The sequence below is a fragment of the Didymella exigua genome (genome assembly GCF_010094145.1).
Source record: "Didymella exigua CBS 183.55 unplaced genomic scaffold M421scaffold_4, whole genome shotgun sequence".
Lineage (NCBI taxonomy): Eukaryota > Fungi > Ascomycota > Dothideomycetes > Pleosporales > Didymellaceae > Didymella > Didymella exigua.
Genome location: NW_022984778.1, coordinates 68856 through 85583, shown reverse-complemented (window position 1 = coordinate 85583; position 16728 = coordinate 68856). Strand labels below are relative to the sequence as shown.

Sequence of the window (16728 nt, the reverse complement as noted above, 5' to 3'; positions counted from 1 at the left end):
GGGGGTGTATATGGGAGGAACATCGTCCGTCGGACCGTCGACACAGAGCCCGCATTCTGCCCCGCTCGGTGCAGCGATCACCAGCCTCGCTTTTCCGCGGCCCTGCTTTCTGGAGGCGAAGCCTAGCGCACAGTGGCAGTTCGAGCCAAAAGTTTTGGGTGCTCATCAAATAAACCAATTCAAGGCATGTTATTGTGCACATTGTGTCTTCGTCGCTTGTCATTCAATCAGCACCAACTGTTCAGCATCTTCTGTTACCCGGCTTGACAATTTGGAGTATGCGAAATTGCGATTTCCCCTGAACCTCAGTGGTTGATCGATTCTCGAAGCTTGAAAGACAGTCAAGGCTTGTTTCCAAGGATACCCTCGATCTCCTCCATGACTTCAGGAGTCAGCTTAGGGAGCAACTTCAGAGCAGCGCAGTTGTCGTGAACCTGCTGCACCTTACTGGCACCCAAAATGACGGTCGATACGTGAGGATTCTTTGCAGCCCAGGCGAGTGCCAGTTGGCTCGTCGAAGCATCGAGCTTCTCAGCAATTTTGGTCAACTTCTTGACCTTCGCGATCTTTGCCTGACCCTCATCGCTCTTCAGCTCATCAATTGTCTTTTTGAAAAACGCCTGGTTGGTAGCGAAGCGAGAGTCTTCAGGGATGCCCTCATTGTACTTGCCTGTCAAGAGACCAGACGCAAGCGGACTCCAAATAGTTGTGCCGTACTGGAACTTCTCGTACAAGGGAGCGTACTCCTTCTCGAATCGCTCGCGGTGGAAGGCGTTGTACTGAGGCTGCTCGACAATGGGAGCGATGAGGTGGTACTTCTCCGCGATCTCGGTGGCTTCCTGGATTTGAGCGGCAGACCACTCCGACGTTCCCCAGTAGTAGGCGAGGTTCATGTGGATCGCCTGAGTGAAGGCTTCAACGATCTCCTTCATGGGAACACTACAAGATATCAGCTTGGCACGTACCTAAAGTGGAGTGCGACATACTCAGGATCGTGACGATGAGCGAACACAACATCCACGTAGTCGTGCTGCAGGCGCTTCAGGGAGCTCTTCAAGCCCTCAACAATGTGCTTCTTGCTAAGACCACGAGTGTTGGGTTCCTTCCTCGAGGTTCCAAAGAAGACCTTGGTGGACAAGACATACTCGTCACGCGGCCATGCGAGCTCCTTGAAGGCGTTGCCCATCTCGATTTCACACTGGCCCGCGGAGTAGACCTCAGCAGTATCGAAGAAGTTGACGCCGTGACCCCAAGCTGCATCCGTTAGGACCAATGATGGAAAAAGCGTGAGATGGAGAATTACCTGCTTCCATAATCTCCTTTACGATGTTTCCTTTTTGCTACAGGGTTCATTAACTCGGTGCTTCCCTTTGGGGATCAATTGAGCCCTTACTGTTCCTCCGTAGGTCAACCAGCCTCCAAGAGAGAACACGGAGACCTTGAGACCTGCAGGCCCCAGGCGACGGAACTCCATGTCCTTGGGATCGAACTTTGACTCGACGGCAGGCATTTCAATGGATCTATTCAAGTACGCTTGGGTAACGGTGATGGGAAGGACTCAAATGCGAGTGGTCTCACCATTAAGTACCGTGGCAGCCGCTTTGGTGGGGTAGGGCATGACAAAACGTCGTTCTTAACTCCGGCCGCGGTTAATAAAATGCGAAAGAGGAAGAAACGCCCTTCACATCTGCAAAGCGCTTGCAACATATCATCGTGACTTCAACGCGCGCAGTCCACCATAGAGCAAACTCAGATTCACTGTGCAGGATCAGTCTGACGGCGGCGTAGTTGCCGTCGCACCCAATTATGTGCGCTGCGGTCAGCCTGCGGATGCGACCGAGGACGATCAGCCACACATGCGCACAGGACGCGAAGACACGAAGCTGGGGAACCTATCAAGAGCCGGTGCAGGGCTGGACGGACGCGGTTGGCAAAAGCTTGACCAGCCGCGTTGTTTCGAAACACGGGCGTTGCAGGGGGTGCTAAGTTCGGAATGACCTGACGAATCACAACTCTAAGACCGCTCAGCACTCAACTGTTCATAATTACCGTCGCCGCAAGGACTGGCAAGCGTTCGTCATCCAGCTCGAGGCGCCCCCTGCGCAAGAAATGCTCACTCGTTGGAATGAACAATGTCAGCTCTGGTTTAAATAGCTGCTTTGCCTCCCTCATTCACTGCCCTCTACGCACACGCACTCGCTCAGCCACCTTGCTCTCATTGAATCTCCTTTGCTGGTCTAGGAATTCATTGTTTCGTTCTCAGACTCTCATTCAAAAGCAGTCCATGACTCTTTGCACTTCACAAGTTTGAACCTTTACCACCAGTCTCTTACCAATCCGAAATTCAAATCCATAAAATGCTCTGCAAAACCATCCTTTTGGCTGGAGCTCTCGCGCTTGGTACCTTTGCCGCACCTATTCCCGACTGCCCTGAGAAAGAGAACTCATACACCGCCCCTTCGACCGACAATAAGACGGTCACTGGCTCTGTGACTGCAGACCAGCTTACCCAGATCGCCCCGGAGGCTGCATCCTGCTCTGGCGCACCATTTCCAGAGGAATGCGCTGATGCCACCGCTGCGGCGACTGCCCTCAACAAATCCTTCGACACATATGGCATCAAGACTGCTGGAGAGAAGGCAGCACTTATTGCCTACACCCTGTTTGAGTCCGGCAACTACAAGTACAGCAAAAACCACTTTCCTGGTCGTCCTGGTCAGGGAACCCGTATGATGGCCATGCCTCCATTCATCGCAAAGTACGCCACTGCTGTCGCTGGCGCAGAAGCTGTTACTACAGCAAACGCCGTAGGAGGTGATGCTGGACTGGACGCTGTTCTTGCCCTCGTCAACAGCGACGATGAGAAGAGCTTCGGCAGCGCTGCCTGGTTCTACAGCACACAGTGCCAAGAGGATGTCAAGGCAGGTGTTGCTGCCGAGACCATTGAGGGCTGGCACAACTTCTTGACAGCGTGCGTCGGCACCACTTTGGATGAGACTCGCGATACCCCGTGGGTCACTGCTAAGGCCGTCATTCTTGCTTAGAGTTTTGTCTGGACGAGTTTGAGATAGCTTATGATGGTGACGAGTATATTTTTATTGGGAGCGTAGGAGCTAGGAGTATCTTTGCGTCAATACCTTTTGTATTTTCCTCAATTGTAACATTCAACCTTCATTCGTATCGCTGCTGTGAATCGTTCACATTGTCTCGCTCAAGTTGTCCGTTCTGAGACTAGCCCCGATGGCTTCTATGCATATCCGCAGCGCGTGGTGCTTGCCCTGTTCAGCGCAGCGTCCTTGAAGGTAGCCGTGATACAGTTGAAAGACTGCGACTTCCTTCGCCCCTGTCCTTTTTGCACTCTCGCCATGACATACCTATCCACATTCTCCACTACAACCTACACATATGCAACTCTGCCACCTCCAGCCATCGGTCTACTTGAGCTTACGACTGACATCATACACCAGGACAAGGACATCTTTGAATTCGAATACTGCATCTTGCACGTTGAGCCGCCAGCGGTCGATCTCCAGTACCAACGTTCGCTGCGGTGTCATACACCTGGGTGACCACGCAAAAATATCGATCTCACAAATACAGAATGCAAAAAGTCATGTTGCGTTTACCGCAACCCGCACCGAGGCACTCTCACATGTAAGCCGACATTCTTCGACGAAGCAGTTATGAATCGACCAACTCTGCATCTATAAAGCGGATAGCACCGAAAAGTCAGTCTCAGTAGGCCTAGTGGCCGAGATCTACAGCAAGGGAAGAAGTGTGATTGTTTGGCTTGGTTCAGAAGACGACAGCATCAATGTGTGTAGGGATGGCTGGAGGCACTCGACCTGCTCCTACCTGTAGACAGTCATACACAGAACGAAACATGAAGGGGAAGCCATATTGTCGTTTTGCATGGGTGCATTCCCCTCGTATTGAACCTTGTGATCAAAGAACGTCAAGAATATTGGGTTATTGAGGAAGCGTATGCAAAAGTGATCGACCACCGAAAGCGTACGCAAAAAGGATCATGCACGGAGAAGCGGCAACTTGGGTCGAAGATGGAGCTGATAGGTTTATTGTGGTGTGAAGAATATACGACACACTTTCATTATAATTAGCAATACTATGTGTTCTGAAGTAGCTTTAGACCCAGTGCCGCCCATCTGCGCGTCCACCGAGTGCATCGACAGCAAAAGCGCCGACATCCTCGTAAGACATGTTTTCCGAGCATTCCGGGCAGACGCACCGCTCTCGCCTGTCCATGCTGTTCTCCACCCAGGCTTGCATGCAAGCCATGCATGTTGATGTCTCGTGCCAGCAGTTCGCTGTGATTCGTCGTGTGTTAAAGTCGTCCATGGGCTTTGAGGCCTTGCAGAGAAGACACGTGCGCTCGAGCATCGGCGTGCCGCGTCGTGGTGTTGAGGTCGATGAACTTGCGAACGGCGGCTGGGGTGCTGTCATGACAGTGGGCGAGATGAAGCTCAAGCATGAGGGTGCTGCACTTGAAGCACTTGTCCGGGATGTTGAACTTGTAGCCATGTGCGAGGAAAACGTGCTGCTGCGGTGGGAATGGAGCGAGGTGGGACGACTTTCGAACATCTCGCGCGGCGAGCTTGGGCTGAGTGGTGAGGGGTAGCCGTGACCAGGTGATAGCAGCGGGTTGCTACTCTTGCGTCGCTGTGGGTTGTTAAGGGGGTTGGAGATTGAGGCAGGCGGGCTGGGTGGAGTGGCGTTCGGATCCGCTGTGCCTGCCCAAGGTGCAAATGGCGGTGGTAGGACAGTAGAGTTGCGCGGTGACTTATCGAAAGACATAGCAAGCGGCGAGTGCTGTGGTGTTGGCAGAAAGTCCAGAGGTTTGAGCTGCGATTGAGGATCTGGCAAGGGTGTAGGCTCAGCTTCGCTGTGGATGGGCTCGTTGTAAGACGAGTAGCGGTGGGTGATGATGGAAGCCTGGTTGTTGACCTCGGGTACGTTCTGGCTTACACACCTGAAACCCTCGATAACAGCAGCCCTATCCAATTCATTGGCATTTGAGGCACGCTTAGCTGGCTTCGCGAACTTGAGAAGATTCGGTATCGTGGACCATCGATTCTTCGCCTTGTTCCCTTTCTCTGCCTTGGCTGCCTTCTCCTTCTCGAGCTCCTTCTCTTCATCACTCAGCATCCTCCCTCCAATGCGCTCGAATGTGTTCTTACGCTCGAATGGAGGTGCTGAGACAGGTACAGGTGATGCCACAACAGCACCCTCTCCCCAATGTGTTTCCTGCACCCCATATGTTGTGTCCCGGTCGTAGTGTTGATCGACAAGGTTATCTGGGTTTTCGCCAGACATCTTGCGTGAGAAGTTCGGGTAGGTGTTCAGCCTAGAACTTCTCGACGACGCAATCTTTGTCTTCGATCGGTTGCGAGAGTGGTATGATGCGAACGACATGGGACGTGGCCTGCCCTCTAGCCATGGCTTTTCGATGGACTCGAAGCTCTCCCGGCCCGAGTCGTACGGTTCGGAATGCTGGGGTTGCTTCGGTTGCTTCGTTTGTGCTGGGTGTGCCGGCGGGGCGCCCCAAGTCTGTGGGTGCATCAGGCGAAGGTCTGGCTCGTCCTTGCCGAAAGACGAGAAGCTAGGGGTAGAGGATAAGGTAGGCTTGGCAAGAAGGTTTGCGCTGTCGAGCCGCAGCGATACAGGTCGTTGCTGGCGAGCATGCTGCTTCAGTGTGTTCGACAGGGCGGCCCATTCCGGAGAGGACGAGTATGAGGCTATCGATTGAATCTCCTCTCGGTTGTACGACGGCGGCATCCAGTCTGTCGATTCGACTCGCTTGATATCGAATGACTTCTCCAGTTTGCTGACTCTAGGCTCTACGAGCTTCTGTACTGCTTCGACCGAGTCGAAAGACGCCGGAGACGGTCGTTCCGGCTTGGTCCATTGCTTCTGTGGTACCACAGGTGAGATGTTGTATTCCTTGGTTAAGTGATTGTCTCTATTGGTGGAGGCTGGATCAGCACGTGCTTGAGGCGTGACGGACGGCTCAAGATCCTCAAAGACTGAGAGCCTGGACGACTGCTCGAAGTCGAAAGTAGAATGCCTCCATGCCATCTCGAAGATATCGAGTGAAAAGCGGAGAAGGTAGGGATTGGATGGCAGTAGAAAGTAACTTACTGGCGTGTGTGGGTCTTGGGTGCCTCCGGGGTTGAGTCGTCATCGCTCTCTTTTTCAGACTCCACATCTGAAACATCCAGATGCGCATAGAGCGGCCTCTCCAGCCATCTTGTAGTGATCGACTTCTCACGGAACAATTTTGCTTCTGCTGATTCTGCAAGCAGGCCGAGCATGCGCTGCGCTTTCGCAGTGTCTCTCGTGACGGGTTGAGGGTGGCGAAGAGCAGGGTGCTGGGATAAATCTGGTACCGCTAATATAGCCATTGTGGATCACCGTTGTGGAAGTCGCCAGCCAGCAATATTCAGGAGGGAAAGAACGAGTGAATAGAAGGCAAAAATGAATGTAGGCACGAGCAAAACGATAAGGCGGCGCACAAATGTTACTGCCCCGCGACGGCGTGGGACAACATCGTGATTATCAGCATTCGCAATGCCCCCGTTAGGGTAACCTAACACGAGGGCTGGGGTTGCACGTCCAGCCCACCAGCATTCTCGCGGCTACACAAGACTTGACAGAACCGTCTTAAAGCTGCAGACCGTGCAAATCAACGTTAGCTCATCTCGCACGACAGAGAGACTTTCCCATTCGCTGCGGAGGGTGGCTCTCAATGGTTGTGTTGTCATCTCTTGCTCGGCCCGCGAGCGAACGGAGCGAGAGGTTCTATTTTTGGCCGCTAGGAATCGGTACGTGAGCGCCGCGACGCTTGTGGCAATGCGTGCTTAAGGGTTGGTCAGAGCCATGAGAGGTGGGATTCGCGTGATAAGGTTACGACGACGCTGATGCAGCGGCTGTTCTTGCCGGCGATCCAAATTTGAGCCCACGGTGCACCCACTTCTCACACCGAGGAGCATATACACGACTGAACGGCTCACCGCATATCGTTGTCGCACTGTCGTCCCGGTTGCGAGCTGTGCGTTGTTATTCTGCGTTGCTTGGTGCCCAGCGACCAAGTCGGTCTCCGAGGCGATACGGAATGCTCTGGAGATGGTATTGAACTAAACAGCTGGTGGCTGGTAAAAACACGCCTCTCACAGTCAGCGGAGGCGATTGCCGTACGCTGGCCGCTTCTGATGGCAACAAATGGAAGCGACGGCAGGTAGCGTCTTCTTGTAGTTCAACCGCATCGAGTTTGTGAAAATTGCATCGTTCTGTGGTCTCGATGGCTGGCGAACAGTGTGCACCTGGTGGCCTTGTTTTTCGAAATCAAGGATTAGTTATGTTGCTTCCAATTCATCCTTGCTTCACCAAATTCACCCTGTGCTATGAGGGTTTGCAATCAAGCTGCCGTTCCGATCAGTGATGTTTGTAATTACGGTATCTAGAAAGGTCAGCCAGATGTGCACTCGGGCTGCTTTGACGAGGGCTTGAACCACTGGAGTTATAATCGTCATGAGGTAGTCGTCCCAACATCGTTGCTTGCACGACTGTCTTCATATGTTCAAATCACCATTGCAGGTATGATTATCGCCGCACGTGACCGTGACTACTGCCTGAGAAGGAAGTCGCGCTCCCGTCACTAGCGTGCCTTCCTGCCAAGAAGCTCGTGGAAGCTATGAGGAAAAGTTCCGGACAGCAACAGCCTGCCCATCACAAACCTACCCCACATCGTCAGTTAACGCGCAACGCGATGCCAGGTCCGCGCGCAGGAAAGAGCTCGAGGGCTATCGGTCCCTCCGATGGGGCCTCGTCCGGCAAGCAGTCCCTGAGCGAAGCACAGGATTCCGAACTTTACAGCAATGGCGGCGACATGTCTGGCTACAACATGTCCATTGCTGCTGTGGATGGCGACGATGATATGGAGGATGTCGCACTTAATGGAAGATCACTGGTCGGACAGTACACCGCGTCAAAGGACATGCTAAACGAGTTCGCGCATGGCGATACTGCAGAGGCAGACATCCTCGACAGCCGTGAGAAGCAGGCCCAGATCGCATCGCGAGAGACAGACTATCAAAGAAGGCGATTCGACCGCAGACTATCGCCGGAACGCGCCGACGCTTTCGCAGAGGATGGCCAAGGAGAAGGCGCAACATACAAGGAGGTCATGGCGGAGCGCCAGCTGGAGCGCGAGGAGGAACGCGTCAGGAGGGCTATCGACGAGAAGGAGAAGTCCGGAAATAACGAAGTGCTGGATCACAAGCCTACCCTGACGGATGATGCCACGGCACCAGTCAACGGCGACAAGACCCCGCCCATGGAGAAGAAGCGTAAAAGGAGAAGATGGGATGAGGGCGCCACTGATGACGCTCCAGCTGTCAAGGCTGAAGCCAAGGAAGAGCCCGAGGTCAAGAAGTCGAGATGGGAGACGGGTCCTGAGGAACAGAAGGCGCCAGTGCGATCACGATGGGATACCACAGCAGTTGCACCCTCGGGTGGTGCGACGCCAGCGCCCGCAACTGGTGCCAACGGTGGACGCCCTGCGATGCCAGCATACGCTTTTGGCACAGACATCTCGAACCGCAATGCTCCGCTGTCCGATGAGATGCTCGACATGATGTTGCCCGGCGAGTCGGAAGGATACAAGGTGCTCGAGCCGCCACCAGGCCACGAGCCAGTCCGCCGACCAGTCGGTGTACCGCAACTGCCCACAGGTTATCAGGGCTTCTTGATCCCGGAGGCAGATAACAGTCTAGCAGCCATGGGCAAGCAGCTACCTACTGAGATTCCTGGTGTTGGTGATCTGCAATTCTTCAAGAATGAGGACATGAAGTACTTTGGCAAGCTCACAGACGGGGCAGACGAGAACGAGATGACAGTTGAGGAACTGAAGGAACGCAAGATCATGCGCCTGCTTCTGAAGGTCAAGAACGGAACACCGCCCATGCGAAAGACCGCACTACGACAGCTCACAGACAACGCTCGTCAGTTCGGAGCAGGGGCTCTTTTCAACCAGATCTTGCCCCTGTTGATGGAACGCACATTGGAGGACCAGGAACGTCACTTGCTCGTCAAGGTTATTGACCGTGTCTTGTACAAGCTTGACGATCTCGTCCGGCCCTATGTCCACAAGATCTTGGTTGTCATCGAGCCCTTGCTGATTGATCAAGACTACTATGCAAGAGTGGAGGGCCGCGAGATCATTTCGAATCTTGCAAAGGCTGCTGGACTTGCACACATGATCAGTACCATGCGCCCGGATCTGGACCACCAGGACGAGTACGTCCGAAACACGACTGCGCGAGCTTTTGCCGTCGTTGCGTCTGCTCTCGGCATTCCAGCTCTTCTGCCCTTCCTCCGCGCCGTGTGCCGCTCGAAGAAGTCATGGCACGCTCGTCACACTGGTGTCAAGATTGTGCAGCAAATTCCCATTCTCATGGGTTGCGCTATCTTACCCCACCTGAAGGGCCTTGTCGAATGTATTGGAGAGAACCTGAACGACGAGCAGCCAAAGGTCCGCATGGTCACAGCCCTCGCTCTTGCTGCTCTCGCCGAAGCCGCCAGCCCATATGGTATTGAGTCTTTCGACGACATCCTGAACCCTCTCTGGACTGGTGCTCGCCGACAGCGCGGCAAGGCTCTTGCTTCTTTCCTGAAGGCTGTCGGATACGTCATCCCTCTCATGGACGAGGAGTACTCCAACTACTACACCAGTCAGATCATGGAAATTGTTATTCGAGAATTCCAGTCGCCGGATGAAGAGATGAAGAAGGTTGTCCTGAAGGTGGTCTCCCAGTGCTCCAACACAGCAGGCGTAACGCCGGTCTACCTCAAAGACAACGTCCTGCCAGAATTTTTCAAGCATTTCTGGGTACGACGCATGGCTCTCGACAAGCGAAACTATCGCCAAGTGGTCGACACCACCGTCGATCTTGCCCAGAAGGCTGGCGTTGCTGAGATTGTTGGCCGCATCGTCAACAACATGAAGGACGAGAACGAGGCCTACCGCAAGATGACAGTCGAGACTGTGGACAAGGTCATCAGCACACTTGGCGCACATGACGTTGACCAGCGTCTAGAGGAGCAGCTGATCGACGGTGTTCTTGTTGCATTCCAGGATCAGACAATCGAAGACCCTATCGTCATCGATGGTTTTGCTACCGTCGTTAACGCCTTGGGTGAGCGGACCAAGACTTATCTCCCGCAAATCGTCGCTACAGTCCTCGCTCGCCTGAACAACAAGTCTGCTACTGTGCGACAGCAAGCTGCTGATCTGATTTCGCGCATCACATTTGTTATGCAGAAGTGTGACGAAGATCCACAGCTGATCAAGCTTGCTCAGGCACTGTACGAATACCTTGGAGAAGAATATCCGGAGGTCCTCGGTTCGATCTTAGGTGCACTCCGTGCCATCGTCACTGTCGTTGGTCTCCATGCTATGCAACCACCTATCAAGGACCTGCTGCCTCGACTCACCCCGATTCTTCGTAACCGACATGAGAAGGTACAGGAAAACACTATTGACCTCGTCGGCCGCATCGCTGATCGTGGTGCCAATTACGTCAACCCCCGTGAATGGATGCGAATCTGTTTCGAGCTACTAGACATGCTGAAGGCCCACAAGAAGGGCATTCGACGTGCTGCCAACAACACATTCGGTTACATTGCCAAGGCCATTGGTCCTCAGGACGTCCTGGCTACACTTCTTGGTAACCTCCGTGTACAGGAACGTCAATCCCGTGTCTGTACTGCTGTCGCTATCGGTATTGTTGCTGAAACCTGCGCTCCTTTCACAGTGCTTCCTGCTCTGATGAATGAGTACCGAGTACCGGAGCTTAACGTCCAGAATGGTGTCCTCAAGTCACTATCGTTCATGTTCGAATACATCGGCGAGATGGCTAAGGATTACGTCTACGCCATCACACCTCTTCTCGAGGACGCTCTCATTGATCGAGACCAAGTTCATCGCCAGACAGCTGCTTCCGTTGTTAAGCATGTTGCCCTTGGCTGCGTGGGTCTTGACTGCGAAGACGCCATGATCCACTTGCTCAACTTGCTGTGGCCCAACCTTTTCGAAACCAGCCCCCACGTCATCGACCGCATTGTCGAGGCGATCGAAGGTATTCGCAATGCTGTCGGCACACCTCTAGTCATGAACTACGTCTGGGCCGGTCTGTTCCACCCTGCTCGCAAGGTCCGACAACCGTACTGGCGCATCTACAACGATGCATACGTGCAGTCAGCAGACGCAATGGTACCAGCATACCCTGCATTCGAGGAAGAGAACATGAGGAGACACGAGCTGGATATCTTCATCTAAAAGTGAGAGCTTTCAATCTTTTCTTGAGAATGTCGCCCAGCGTGTATATCATTATTGGCGTGTAGAATGGAGTTTGGGCGTTGTTAACCTTGTATAAGAGCGATGCAGGCACTCTATCGCACGGGAGGGTTTCACACGGAACGATAGTTGGACGCCAAGTGTGGTAACGGAATACAATCTGTAGCCCATTTACGAGCTGATCCAGTTCAGGTTCACGTGAAATCTAGCCATGATCCCTACATCTTCTGAGCCTATGTAGTATGCGGTAAGTCAGGCATGACGTTGAGTTGATTGCTAACACGATACATCAACGACCTCTCACTTCTGGCCAGACGTACGCTTCAGACACCAGAGTCCTCGAGGAAGCCGTCCATTGAGCGCCTAGGCAGCTGTATCCCTCCCATCTCATCCTCAGGTTCGTATTGCTCAATTTTCCTATCGTCTGTCAGCGTTTGAAATCATTGGATTTTCTGGTCTCATCTTGCATGTTCAGATCTGCTACCTGCCTTGCCAACATGGAAACTTGTAGGGCGAGTAAAGTGTCTTTCTGTGTCGCTATATTTGCAGCAATTTGACGTAACCTAGGTCTGCGAAGAAACCACGTTAACCTTGAGAGTGTACTGAGGTGCTGTCGCGATTGTCAGTGGGGCGCGTAGCGAAAGCACGGTTGTCTTGCTCACCTTGTCCTGCAGCTGCGAGCTCATCTCGTCATGCAGCTTTACATTCAATGAACGTACCCGGGCAAGTATCTTCAGTAAGAGTTCTTTCTCGTTGTCTGTCGCGTAGCCTGCATTGGCGTACAGTTCGATTGGATTTAATGCACTGCGAGTATTTTGAGCCTCATGGATCAGAGTGAGCATCTCTTCGCCCGCTTTGTTGTAAGATTCCGTCCACTGCAAAGTGTACTGGAATGAAAGCCCGGCAATCAGCACAATTGTTGCCGATGAAGTGATCAAGGAGTACACTTCCATAGTGCTAGCTATCGTGGGGTCGGTGTCGGCGCAGTTGAGGCTGGGGCTGAGGCCAGACCGTCTTCAAAAGCTTCTCAATCAAGGCAAACACGTGATCAGGCTGAACTCCCCTCAGCTGAGAGGACCCCTGTTGCGTCCAGTCAGGGGTTGGACGTCCAATAGGAGTTCATGATAATGCATGGTGGCTTGGCGAGAATAGTCTTTGCATGCGCGCGCCCGCATCAGCAACGATTTGTGCGTTAGGCATTCTTCAAAATAGCTGCATTGCCCTACAACCTGAACTCATGTTCACTATCGAATTCTTCTTGACCATGCCAGAGCCAGTGTCAATAGCAGCCGCAGTCGTTAGCATCGTGGCCAGCAGCATTAAGGGCCTCGAGATTGCGGTCAGCTATGCCTCGAAATTTAACCTTGCAGATGTGAAGATCCTTGTTTTACGAGGCAGCTGCAAAGCTTTGCAAGAAGCACTAATCCGCATATCGAACTTGTTGTCCACGGAGTCTTTGCACTTCGTCTTGCAGGGCACCTCTGATGAAAGCCAGGCGTCATTCCAACGCTTTGAGGATATCTTCGGCAGCTGCTCCATTACCTTCAACATTTTACACGAGAAGCTGCTACCGCTTCTTTCACCCACCTTCAACGCGGAAGGCACCGTTGCTAAGCGTTCAAAAGTGGCGGCTGTCTGGAATGACTCCACTTTGATGGTGATGAACGACCTGGTTAGAACCGAAATGGAAGCTGTGCAGCTCCTCTTTGCTGCTCTGACGGCGTAAGCAAGCCTGATATACTCAGAGGATCTCTGGCTGACATGATCACCAAAGAAACTCAATCTTCGAGACGCATCGGATACTCACCAGTCAAAACGCCGCAACAGTCTTCCAGAGGGTTGATAACGATACCCGGTCGTTGTTCACAAGCCATCAGGAGCAGTCAATAACCCAGCAAACTCGAGATGGCGCGGAGTCAGTTCTTGGCGATGAAGAGTATCCGGAGATCGACGACATACTGGTCAACAGCAAAGTCTATCGCAGGGTTCTCGAAGTAAACCTGAGGCGAGCCGGACAAAGCATATCAGGACCTTCACAGGCGCAACGCTCCCATGAGGCAGATGCGTCCTACACAAACCAAAATCGACAACGAAATACACCACGATTGACCTCTAGCGGGAACCCAATGTTACACAGTCTTCTCAGATCACGACGCCCTCAACAGCCAGGTGTTGCGCGGCGGCCAAGATCCGTAGTGGACGTTCCCAACCGAGAAGGAGCACAGCCCATAAGGTCAACCTCTCCCTCGTCAGTAGTCACTCTACAAATTGCCGCAACGCCGCGCTCAGCAGACGATCGCTGGGATGAGTTCGAGAGTCTACTGAAAGCTTCAGAAAAAACCATCACCAAGCCCCGAATAAGTGCAGACCACATGAGTGAGTGTATGTAGGATCTAGCCCCGACGCGGAAACTGTTGACTGACGTACAAGTAGTACTTGATGAGCAGACGCTAGAGATCGAAAAGCTGTTAATCGAAAACAAGCGAAAGAAGAAGATGTGAAAGTACGTGCTCAATACGATGCACGGCGAGCAAATCGCGCAATGATTCGAAGAGTCATACACAGTTGTATCGACGAACAACGTACATTTCGTTGCCCACTGACAATCAATCGTAACTCATTGTCAATAGAGCCGAATGAAACGCCCAAGAGTCGCCTCTCCTGCGCTTTCCGCTTGAACCTCGCCACCATATCTGGACCCATGTCCTTTCCACCAAAGATGATATCACGCCAGACGCAGACGGCAAGGACTTTTAAGTGTGGTCTTGAAGATACATATTTATAAATTATTGGAGTCTGCCGCCAGACCTATTCGGAGACTGCATTGATGCTATTCGCCCTGGGCTGCTTCCGTTTCAGAAACCAGGATCGTGTGCTGCAGCTACTGGATACGACTTTCTGTGAACAGCGCAATGCAATCTCGTGAATCAGAATGCCATGCTGTTACTACGCTACATATTCATGGCCCGAGTGCATCAAGGAATTTTCCAAGATTCAATTCGGTCGGAGTGTGGTGCGTTGATAACAAGTGCAATAAAGACAACTCAATTGGCGATATTGTCAGTCGTCTCCAGAGTACGGCTGGAAACCCGGAACTGGATGTATACTTCTTGGACTGGAGGACTCGCGGATCTTGACCTGGGTCTCCCCCTATATATTGGCGGTATATGGTGTATATAGCTTGGCTAGTCTCTTGCTCAAGAAGAGCTACAAAGAAGATCGACTAAGATTGGAAGGATCCTGGATAGACAGCTCGAATCTTGATAGATAAGGCTGGAGAGAAATCTTGACCCGGAACATAAGAGTAGCCGGAACCAAATCTGTTATATGATTATCTGGCACACGTGAGTCCGTGGACCCAATACGCCTTCACTTCGCCCCGCCCAAATCTGCCCCACTTAGGCAGCAACTATTTACCAGCGCCTTCCTCCATAGCTTCCACCCTATTCTACGGCAACCTACCCGCAACTCTTCGCCCACCTGTTGATCCCATCGATACCATGTTGACAGCAAATAGCTTCAAGAGGCGCAAGCTCGCGCACACCACCTTCACCAAGAGTGAACAGGCGCTGCGTCTACTGCCCGATGGTCTGCTCGACGCCACGCCGCGTACTGAGCACTGCGTAAGCATGTATTTGCACCATCATCAATGATGGGGCATCACTGATAGCTCCCAGCAGCATTCGCAATTCACGAGAATCGCCACTTCTGCGTCTGCCAGCGGAGCTGCGCATCAAGATCTGGGCCTACTTATTGGCGTATCGCCATGTCCTCAAGCAGTTTCCCTCACGTTGGCGGCCGGGAAGCGGTAGCTCTGCATCAACCATTCGCCTCGACATACTCCGAGTCTGCCGACAAACATATACTGAGACAGCCCTGCTGCCCTTCACACTCAACTCATTTACCTTCATCACGCCCTGCGACATGAAAGCCACGATTGACTGCTCACGGCTGGGCCACCGCAATGCCATCAGAAAAATTGCTCTCTGGTGCTCGTGCCGCGGAGTCAGGTGCCACGTGTCGAACTATCCTCTCGTGCTTCTTCCCGGATTGGAATCAGTACTGGTGATTTGCCGGCAGATGGCTGATCCAGGTCGGGATCCTCTGAACCAGGCAATTATTGCTGAACATATCAGGGCTCTCACCTGCAAGAGGGGTATCAGTGTATCTTTCACTTAGCGTAGTAGGCGAGCACTGCCTGGTGTGCAGATCAGCATGAGCGGAACATGCCTAGCACACAGTCGGAGTTGCTAATTGTATGTCGGGCAAAGGGGAATCGCACCATGCAAAGTGATCGGATCCGTCTGAGACCGCAAGCAAGGAACGCTTGCACAGAGTGTCTTCTGGTAGAATAGTAACGTGGAGATATGTGCGGCGCCGCAAGCCAACAACAAGAACTCGACTGCTTTTCAAACAATGGAACATCTCCTAGTATTTAATTCAGAAGTGCCCCCGATACCCTCGACGTTGCCAAAGGAGAAACATGCGCGACCGCGTTATCTTTCAGTCCGTAGACACCCGACACCCTCTCACGGCGGAAGTACAACAACAACAAGAACAACAACAACGCTGCCGACACATCATCCCGTGATGCAGCACGAGGCAGCCATAAAGCACGCATCACCCCATCTTCCCAGCCGTGCACGTCTCGCGGTACCCCGTAGCCGAGGAGAAGACTCGAGCCGTGCGCGTACAAGCATCGCGTCGTTCGTTCAGAGCATGACGTATTCAAACCCGCCCAGCCATCGAGGGGTCCATTGCTGATGTTGATGGCTGATTTCGAGAGCAAGACGAAGAAGAGGACTTGAACTCCCTAGCTTCCTATTTCAATCTCGATTTTCGATTTCAATTTCGATTTCAATTTCAATTTCAATTTCGATCTCAACTTCAATATCGATCTCAATTTCAATATCGATCTCAATTTCTATTTCAATCTCGATTTCAATTTGATGTTGATGTTGCAGTTAAAGGAGGACGAGGAGGAAAGGAGGGAGGCAGAAACGTAGCACATACTCTCTCCCTCAGTCCCTCTCGACAAACACACAAAGACGTAAGTGTAAGAGGAGGAAGGGAAGGAAAGCAGAGAAAAGGCAGGAACATAAAAGACTACAGTTCATCTTCTAGTCTGTCAACAGCCTGACAGAGTCTTTGATTAGGGAAGTAACAGGACAGAGGCAGAAACGCTGCACAGTTTCTTCTTTAGTGCCTTTTTTCCATTCAAATTTAAGTTTTAGAATTAACGTGGTCCACCACCGAGCGGATCACCCCACCGAGCGAATCACCAAATGCAACTATATATCTTTGAACGTGAATAACTCAACACAACAACAAGATATAATAGTGCGTAATAGCTTGAA

General features: G+C 52.4%; 7 protein-coding genes across 7 annotated transcripts; 4 read left to right on the top strand and 3 right to left on the bottom strand.

Moving 5' to 3' along the window:
- M421DRAFT_416740 (voltage-gated potassium channel subunit beta-1 channel subunit beta-1) lies at window positions 1–1758 on the bottom strand. The gene is made up of 4 exons (XM_033591180.1): window positions 1394–1758; window positions 1308–1340; window positions 987–1258; window positions 1–939 (listed from the first exon to the last, which is right to left on the bottom strand). The coding sequence occupies exons 1-4, from the start codon at window positions 1508–1510 to the stop codon at window positions 342–344; spliced, it is 1020 nt and encodes a 339-aa protein (XP_033452260.1). The 5' UTR covers window positions 1511–1758; the 3' UTR covers window positions 1–341.
- Window positions 1759–2021: 263 nt separating this feature from the next.
- Window positions 2022–3210, top strand: M421DRAFT_416739 (uncharacterized protein). Its single transcript, XM_033591179.1, has one exon. The coding sequence runs from the start codon at window positions 2358–2360 to the stop codon at window positions 3042–3044; it is 687 nt and encodes a 228-aa protein (XP_033452259.1). The 5' UTR covers window positions 2022–2357; the 3' UTR covers window positions 3045–3210.
- An 852-nt stretch (window positions 3211–4062) lies between these two features.
- M421DRAFT_416738 (uncharacterized protein) lies at window positions 4063–6632 on the bottom strand. The gene is made up of 2 exons (XM_033591178.1): window positions 6157–6632; window positions 4063–5977 (listed from the first exon to the last, which is right to left on the bottom strand). The coding sequence occupies exons 1-2, from the start codon at window positions 6417–6419 to the stop codon at window positions 4144–4146; spliced, it is 2097 nt and encodes a 698-aa protein (XP_033452258.1). The 5' UTR covers window positions 6420–6632; the 3' UTR covers window positions 4063–4143.
- A 992-nt stretch (window positions 6633–7624) lies between these two features.
- On the top strand, window positions 7625–11547 carry M421DRAFT_416737 (splicing factor 3B subunit 1). Its single transcript, XM_033591177.1, has one exon. It carries the CDS (start codon window positions 7709–7711, stop codon window positions 11351–11353), a length of 3645 nt encoding a protein of 1214 aa, XP_033452257.1. The 5' UTR covers window positions 7625–7708; the 3' UTR covers window positions 11354–11547.
- Window positions 11506–12357, bottom strand: M421DRAFT_416736 (uncharacterized protein). The gene is made up of 3 exons (XM_033591176.1): window positions 12034–12357; window positions 11860–11981; window positions 11506–11788 (listed from the first exon to the last, which is right to left on the bottom strand). Exons 1-3 carry the CDS (start codon window positions 12322–12324, stop codon window positions 11695–11697), a joined length of 507 nt encoding a protein of 168 aa, XP_033452256.1. The 5' UTR covers window positions 12325–12357; the 3' UTR covers window positions 11506–11694.
- A 92-nt stretch (window positions 12358–12449) lies between these two features.
- On the top strand, window positions 12450–14154 carry M421DRAFT_282450 (uncharacterized protein). The gene is made up of 4 exons (XM_033588929.1): window positions 12450–13093; window positions 13146–13753; window positions 13805–13874; window positions 14002–14154. Exons 1-3 carry the CDS (start codon window positions 12531–12533, stop codon window positions 13870–13872), a joined length of 1239 nt encoding a protein of 412 aa, XP_033452255.1. The 5' UTR covers window positions 12450–12530; the 3' UTR covers window positions 13873–13874; window positions 14002–14154.
- Window positions 14155–14834: 680 nt separating this feature from the next.
- M421DRAFT_416734 (uncharacterized protein) lies at window positions 14835–15794 on the top strand. The gene is made up of 2 exons (XM_033591175.1): window positions 14835–15002; window positions 15049–15794. Exons 1-2 carry the CDS (start codon window positions 14872–14874, stop codon window positions 15548–15550), a joined length of 633 nt encoding a protein of 210 aa, XP_033452254.1. The 5' UTR covers window positions 14835–14871; the 3' UTR covers window positions 15551–15794.
- The last annotated feature ends 934 nt before the right edge of the window (window positions 15795–16728 follow it).

Excerpts from the sequence above, each read along its gene's own strand:
- M421DRAFT_416737 (XM_033591177.1), top strand. The coding sequence starts at position 7,709 with ATGAGGAAAAGTTCCGGACAGCAACAGCCTGCCCATCACAAACCTACC.
- M421DRAFT_416734 (XM_033591175.1), top strand. The coding sequence starts at position 14,872 with ATGTTGACAGCAAATAGCTTCAAGAGGCGCAAGCTCGCGCACACCACC. Across the intron at positions 15,003-15,048 it reads ACTGAGCACTGCGTAAGCAT|CAGCATTCGCAATTCACGAG; the intron begins GTATTTGCACCA and ends GATAGCTCCCAG.
- M421DRAFT_416740 (XM_033591180.1), bottom strand. The coding sequence starts at position 1,510 with ATGCCTGCCGTCGAGTCAAAGTTCGATCCCAAGGACATGGAGTTCCGT. Across the intron at positions 1,259-1,307 it reads TCGTAAAGGAGATTATGGAA|GCAGCTTGGGGTCACGGCGT; the intron begins GCAGGTAATTCT and ends GTCCTAACGGAT. Across the intron at positions 940-986 it reads GCTCATCGTCACGATCCTGA|TGTTCCCATGAAGGAGATCG; the intron begins GTATGTCGCACT and ends GATATCTTGTAG.
- M421DRAFT_282450 (XM_033588929.1), top strand. The coding sequence starts at position 12,531 with ATGCGCGCGCCCGCATCAGCAACGATTTGTGCGTTAGGCATTCTTCAA. Across the intron at positions 13,094-13,145 it reads CTCTTTGCTGCTCTGACGGC|AAACTCAATCTTCGAGACGC; the intron begins GTAAGCAAGCCT and ends TGATCACCAAAG. Across the intron at positions 13,754-13,804 it reads TGCAGACCACATGAGTGAGT|TACTTGATGAGCAGACGCTA; the intron begins GTATGTAGGATC and ends ACGTACAAGTAG.
- M421DRAFT_416736 (XM_033591176.1), bottom strand. The coding sequence starts at position 12,324 with ATGGAAGTGTACTCCTTGATCACTTCATCGGCAACAATTGTGCTGATT. Across the intron at positions 11,982-12,033 it reads GCTCGCAGCTGCAGGACAAG|CACCTCAGTACACTCTCAAG; the intron begins GTGAGCAAGACA and ends CAATCGCGACAG. Across the intron at positions 11,789-11,859 it reads CAAGTTTCCATGTTGGCAAG|GAAAATTGAGCAATACGAAC; the intron begins GCAGGTAGCAGA and ends GACAGACGATAG.
- M421DRAFT_416739 (XM_033591179.1), top strand. The coding sequence starts at position 2,358 with ATGCTCTGCAAAACCATCCTTTTGGCTGGAGCTCTCGCGCTTGGTACC.
- M421DRAFT_416738 (XM_033591178.1), bottom strand. The coding sequence starts at position 6,419 with ATGGCTATATTAGCGGTACCAGATTTATCCCAGCACCCTGCTCTTCGC. Across the intron at positions 5,978-6,156 it reads CCCAAGACCCACACACGCCA|AGACAATCACTTAACCAAGG; the intron begins GTAAGTTACTTT and ends CTCCACCAATAG.